Source organism: Corvus hawaiiensis, chromosome 4 (assembly GCF_020740725.1).
Source record: "Corvus hawaiiensis isolate bCorHaw1 chromosome 4, bCorHaw1.pri.cur, whole genome shotgun sequence".
Lineage (NCBI taxonomy): Eukaryota > Metazoa > Chordata > Aves > Passeriformes > Corvidae > Corvus > Corvus hawaiiensis.
Window position 1 is genome coordinate 39,864,446 of NC_063216.1, and position 7,089 is coordinate 39,871,534.

Genomic DNA, 7,089 nt, shown 5'->3' on the forward strand with positions numbered 1-7,089 from the left:
AATAAAAGCTCTGTGGCTTTGAAGAGCTGCCCTGTGCTGCAGCAAGTTTCTGTTCCAGCGATTCTCATACAGATGAGCACCTGTGAGGAACTTTGATTTGTATGGTTTGAGCTGAAAAGAAAAAGCAGCCTGAAACCAGGACCCTTGCTATAAGGACATCAATGAGATGCTTCTATTTCAAACAGTGGTCTAGAATCAGAAAGAAAATATTCCAATAGACTGCAGAAAGATCAGAAGCGGATCCGCAGGATGTTTGCAAGAACTGCCAGAAAGTCTTGCCATAATAAGCAGGACTGTAAAATGCTAATCTGTTGCTAATCAGATAATTATCTCAACACATACTACCAACTGAATCCAAGTCTGAAGAACCTTATTGTATGCTGTGTTCCTAATGCTGACAATTTAATAACATAAAACAAATGGAGCAGAGAGAGAGTCAAACAAATAGAGTACACAGTAACAACTCTAACACATCAAAGAAACTACATTCAGTTCACTAGCAGTCTCTTTGAGATGATTGTCTACTGTCCACTGGTGCTGTGGTGGAAAAAAAATGACAGGGTTCCTCCAGTCAAAAAACCACAGAACTTTTACCAGGCTATAGTATCAAAACAGTTTGCACCACAGCAACATTTTAAACCGGTATTCTGACAACACCTACCTATCCTTCTAACGCCTTTTTTTTCCATACATCCATGAAAGCAGCAGCCTTTGATAATCCACATTACATCAGATAACTTAGGCCAAATATGGCATCTTCTTAATAATTTGAGTCTGATTACCTACCCCCTTGAACCTCTCTGCTTACAGCAGTCACTTAGGACATACAGGCTCTTTGTGACTGGGTTTCAACACCTTTCATCTGACCCCAGCCCTGAGGTCTCTCAGAGTTTGTTGTTTCATAACCAGGAATCTCAAGCACGTGCACTTGCCTCTTAAATCATACTTTAAAATTACTACTTTATATTAACATTTAAGAAGTAGAAATAGAAGAGGGCTGATCCTCATGTTTTACCCTCAGCAAGTCAGTTAGACTCCCACACGAGACTCCCAATACATACAGCTTAACATCTACCATATATGGCCTGGAAATATTTTTTATTGCATTTGGTATTATTTTGGATGTGACAACAGCCTCCTTGATAGCAATGAAATAAGTACAGCATTGAAGAAGGCAACACATAATTATGCCTTAATTCACTTCACTCAAATATTCAAAAGTTATCCCTTAATTTCAAACACTATCTGCAATCCTAAGAATCAAAACAGTTGTACTCAGAGACAATTTTTAGTCTACATGCAATGGCCATGGAAGGGAGGACGGAAGGGAGTGCTCTGAATAAAGATGGCATATATGCAAAAGGAAAAACTGCATTATTTTGCACCACTTTTTTTAAAAAAAGCATACTGATAAAATTCTTTCATGCTATGCAGGGTACATATACTTTTCCCAGCTAGGTTCCCTGGGATCAAGTAGATTTTATTTTTTTAAATTTTTTAGATGAAATGAGAACAGAAGCTGAATAAAATGTGAGACAATATTAGATGGTTATTATGTAAATTGATCTTGTCACAGTTTTAGAAGTGTAAGCAATATTTGGATAGCAATCTGAGCAACATGTCTAAAATTCAAAGGGGATTATATATTGCACTTATGTCTTAGCAGCAGAGAAAAAACATATGTTGCAAAATTGCCCTCTGCCTGCACACGTTAGGGAAAACTGTTTCCACACTCCTAAATAAATACTTGTTTTAACCCTTTTAACTGGGATTGCACAAGATTCCAAAATAATCTGTTCAAGTGTTTCACTAACTTCAGCATTAAAAAGACTTTTCTCTCTAACATCTGGTGACTATTTTTCCCATGTTGCACTTCAAGACCTCCAGTTTTGACCTGTTCAAAGCCAACTCGAGGAAGTTTTTCCTTCAACTTCTTTGCCAAATTCTGTGTATTTTAAAACCCAGGTCTCCCTTTCGGCTTTTACACCAAAAAATTTCAAACAATTCCATCATCCTTTTCTTGACCAATCATGTTTCTCATCTCTTATCATTTTTCATGTAGGCAAAACCAGATGTTTTGCACTGTATCAGCCACTGATGCAGCTTAGAACAGTACCTGGGCTTACTGATTCAAAAAAACAAGTCAGGGGATGGCGACACTGATCACTTACTTTCTGGAAATCATTTTGCATTCCACTGACATAATTCTGGTATTTCCAATGGCAGAGAGTGAAGAAAACACACTGGAGCATGTTGCATGTTTCTTTCATGCTCTTACAGCATTTAGAGAGGAAGAATTGCCTTATGCCTACATTTTAAATACAATAACAGCCTCCTTCAACTTCTTCAGTTGAAATAAATTACATTAGAAAATACATGAAAAGCATCTGTTTCTGCAAGTCTCAGGTTTTGCAAGCAAATGCAAAGATATTGAAAAAAACCCCTGTATTTTCAATTGACCTAATAAAATGTCTCCAAAAGAGGACACAAATTCTAACTCAAGAAGCACATACATGAACTTCTTAATACTATTCTTCAGGTCTCCATAAACAGCTTCCAAGGTAAACCTCTGACCCAGAACTTCATCTTTACCCTGTTAAGCCAGCAAGCCATGGTTTTGCTTGGAAGCCTGGCTTCTTTCTCAGCTGAGTTCCATTGTCTGTTTTCTCTTCAGCCTGTCCTATCAAAGACCCTCCTCTATGTTCTCTCTCTCTCTTATATTCAAAGTACTTGCCCACCTGTCACCCTGCTGAGCACACTGACTGCTGGTAACCATTTGGGACTTCAGAGGCATTAAAGTACAACGGTCTATCATATACAGCCTATTAACACCTAAAGTGAACTTAAAAAAAGAAATAAAACTGCATGTTGCACATTGAGACATTTGTTTACACAAATCTGAATTGCTTAAAGTTTTATTATCCTCAGAGCAACAGGTACCTGGCAAGCAAGCAATTACAGCCTGATGTTGAGTCTTCGACCTGCATCTTTGTACAAGGCCATATCACAGACTGGCTTGAGGGTGGAAGGGAACTCTGGAGGGCACCTGCTCAAGCAGGTCTGTGGCATCCCACTCTTAAGGGAAGGGCAGAACCTAAGGATTCATAAATGCTCATTGTCAAAAAGAATGACATTATTAGTAAATTCCACACACTTTATATGGAAATTGGTGTCAGTTAGTCCCTGATAACCTAGTATAAGCACATGGCAGTGGGTTTTAGATAAAGGTAGGGTGAAAGGTAAAAGAGAGAGATGAAATAAAGAGGGGGAGAGAGAAAGAAAACAAGAAAGAAAATAAGATCACCAGTCCTGGCTCCAGTGTTGATCCAGCTGATGGGCTGTCACCAGACCTGAGGCACACAAGCACCTGGGCTTTGTGGGGGTACCATTTCATAGATAAGTTTCTTGCTTTCTATGCAAATTAGTTATCATGCACAGTCCGTTCTTCCAGACCTTTCTGAAAATGGGTAAGAGGGCTTCGGCAGTCTTTGGTGGTCCTGATACCCCCCTACAATCCGTGCCCACTTCTCAGCCTTCCTCCTGCCCTGCACTGTGTTGTGCTTATCTCCACGAGCTAGAACAAGGACATTTGTCCCAGAAAAGTGCTGTCCTACCTTTGTATGGCCCGTTCTCCAGCCACATCCTGTTCTTTCTCACAGTGTTGTTATTACCAACAATCCTTGGTTGGCTTCACAGCTATCTGGCTATGGGTGTTTGAGACACACACATTACCACCCTTATCTTCTAGGCTTCTACAAGGTCAGCCTAGAGTCAGGATGGCATTTTAGTATCTCCAAGGATGGAGATCCCACAACCAGCTCTGTGCCAGTGCTCAGTCACCCTCACATTAAAAAAGTGTTTCTGGACACTTAAAGGGAAAATCTTGTGCTTCAGTTTGTGCCCATTGCCTCTGGTCCTGTCACTGGACACCACTAAAAAGTCTGGCTCTGTCTTCCGTACAACCTCCCTTTAATTATTTGCCCGCATAAAAAAAAGATAATTTCAGTTTCTGCATCCACAAAGGACAAAAGATGCAAGTTAAAAAGTGAAGCTAGAAAAGAGTTTGGAACTCAAGTTTGACTTCAGACCATGAAATATCCATTTTCCCTCTCAAAAGGCCAAACAACTTCCACCTGAGAATTCACAATGCTTTACAAACACCTAACCATGACACTTTGAGGAAGCAAGCTTATCCTGCTCAGCAAATCATACCACACTTGTGTGACAGAATCTGATAGCAAAACTGTGTTTATTTGCATGTATAATATTCTCATTCCTTAGTTCTTCAAAAGTAACCATTTTACTGATTTCATTAGGTTTGGGAATGCCACAGTCAATGAGCTTTACTGGTCTTTAATAACAGAATTACAAAACCAATTAGGATGGAAAAGACCTTAAGATCATCAAGTCCAACCATTAAACCCAGCACTGCCAAGTCCACCACTACATGTTGTCCCTAAGTGCCACATCTACACATCTTTTAAATACCTCCAGGGATGGCAATTCCTTCACTTCCCAGGGCAGCCTGTTCTAATGTTTAACAACCTTTTCAGTGAGGAAGTTTTTCCTGATATGCAATATTCCTAATATCCAATATTTCTAATACCTAAACCTCCTCTGGTGCAACTTGAGGCCATTCCCTCTTAAGGTCCTATCACTTGTTACTTGGGAGAAGAGGCCAACCCCCACATGGCTACAACCTCCTTTTAGGTAGTTACAGAGAGCAATAACGTCTCCCCCGAGCGTCCTTTTCTCCACGCTAAATAACAACCCCAGCTCCCTCAGTTGTTCCTCATAGGACTTGTTCTCTAGTCTCTTGTCTAGACCCTAATTATCTGGGTAATCCTACCTGGACTTTCTGAAAAGTGCCATGACCTCGAGATCAAAGCCTCAAGGACCCTATCTAACCATTTTAGAACTTCTGACTGTTTACACAGGCCACCACGGCTGGGTGTTGCTTATAATTTAGCTTAAGACATATAAATTTTCACTACTAGACATGTCAAGCAATGATATCAGACACCAGTAAGAAACCAAGCTCCACTCCACTGGTTCTGTATCTCTTAACTTGTACAGATTTGAAAATGATTAATATTTTAAATTATATATTTAGAATTATTAGCAGTTTAATCAAAAACAAACCAAAAAAATACAAAAAGGGCAAAGAACATTGATGTACCAAAGAAAGATGACCCCTATCCTACAGTGTCTTTTATACTCTGCATCAGCTTTTCTAGAGAAAATATCAAAAAGCATGATGTAAACTTGCTGAAAAAGAGGCAAAATGGTAAATACAGAATTTTAACAGTAAACTACCTTTGAGAAAGTATTGAAAATACTATCCAGCAATTTATAATAAGGATATCATATTCTGTCTTAGGGTAGTTCACCATTCACTGATGAAGATATATATTACAATGCCAATGCCTTTGCCAAACATTTCCTTAACCACAACATCTAAACGATGGCCTACTTAGACAGTATCTGAGATTAACCAATCCCGAAAGCCACCGTTTTTATACACCTGTGTTTTCATACACCTGCCTCCTCTGGCACCTGAAGCCGGGTTTCGATGTTCACGGCAACTTGTTGCCAATTCAGACCCAAAAGGGGTTGGACAGGGGAGCATCAGGAGCATTCATCTACATCATCGAGCCGCACACGGACTCACACACGCACATGTCACGCTTGCCAGAGCGCACGCTAACGCGCCCTCGCCCAGGCTGCTTAACTTAATGATTATGTTTAACCAAGTGTAATCATTTAACTCCTTCGATCTCCGCAGTCGTCTCCTCCATCAGCGACGGTAGACCGACAATCCCAGAAAGATGCTGGGATAGTTCTGTGGTGAGCACATGACCCCAAGCCCAGCACACCCGCAGCCCCCTGTGCAGGCAGCCCTCCCTCCCCGCTACAGCCGAGCTGTGCCGCCCCGGCCGTGCCCGGCCTCCGAACCGCACCGGGGGCACTCGGGCACTCACCATGAGGCGCTCCCCAGGCTGCCCCTCTCCAGGGTCCGGACCCAGGGCTTGTACCACTGGATCTGCTCGGCGACTTCTCCCCAGACCTTCTCGGGCTCCGCCAGGCAGGACCGAAAAACTTCCTCGTACTTGCCCAGCGCCCGGGAAGAAGCGGCGCGGCCGGCGAGCGGCGGGCGGGGGGCAGAGGCGGCCCGGGCCAGGAGCGGGACCTCCGTGCAGGGCCGGCTCGGCCGCCGCCAGGCACCACCGCCCCGACCTGCGGCCGCCCCACTAAGTTTTGGCAGCGCCGCTAGCCTGCCCAGGAAACCCATTTTCTGCGGCTTTCAAGGGAGAGCGGCCGCACGGGCTTCGCTAAGGCTCCAAAACACCCTCGGCCAACACAGGACGGCAGCGGCTCCCTAGGGCCGGCGGGACACGGCGGGACTGCCCTGGCCCGGGCCGGGCCGAACTGCCCCGCCCACGCCCCGGCCCTGCCCCCGGGTGCCACCGCCCCTCGGAGCTCCCGGGAAGCGACTGGAGCAGGGCGGTGAGGGTCGCGCCGAGCGGGCCGGTTGGCGGCCGGGGCCGGGGTTTCCGGACCCGTCAGCGATTGGAGCGACCGAAGACGGGGGAGAGACTGACCTGTGACTTACAGGTCTGCGTGACACGTAACCAGAGTACTCCTCAAGTATTTATTTTGAAAGAGATTCTTGCTTTGAGAAACTTCCCAGTGATAAAATGAGGCATACTGTTTGTGCCAGAGGATAAAGTTCATTCTGCTTTCCAGAAGATCTCTATCATCTGTAGTGGATCTTCTGTTTTGCTCATTATGGTGTATACTTAGAAATCCTGCCTGAGTTTCAGTGGTAATGTTTCAGAGTATTATAATGCACAAGTTAGCTAAGACGTACACCCGCTTCAAATGTTATTTTATCACTTATGAAATTATTTTAGTGCTTTAATAAGTATATCCGTTACAGGTTTTTCAGGATATTCTTCCTGAAATCACATTATAAAAATGCCATATGGCAAAGAGGCACTCTATAATGTGTTTTATATTAGCAATCAATTTAGGCACCTGATTCCTGATTGTTGTGTTGAATTAGTGCAATAAGAACATAGCAATTTA

The 7,089-nt window shown here is 43.3% G+C and overlaps 1 protein-coding gene across 5 annotated transcripts in view; it reads right to left on the reverse strand.

Moving 5' to 3' along the window:
* ACSS3 (acyl-CoA synthetase short chain family member 3) overlaps positions 1-6,436 on the reverse strand; it is a 75,109-nt gene extending 68,673 nt beyond the window's left edge. For 2 of the 5 annotated variants that reach the window (XM_048302578.1, XM_048302580.1), the window contains exon 1: positions 5,982-6,422. In XM_048302578.1, coding sequence (XP_048158535.1) covers positions 5,982-6,292 — 311 coding nt within the window. In that variant the 5' untranslated portion in view covers positions 6,293-6,422. Of the gene's footprint in view, positions 1-5,981 lie in introns of all 5 variants that reach the window. The other 3 variants (XM_048302577.1, XM_048302579.1, XM_048302581.1) reach the window with 3 other exon arrangements.
* Positions 6,437-7,089: the final 653 nt, after the last annotated feature.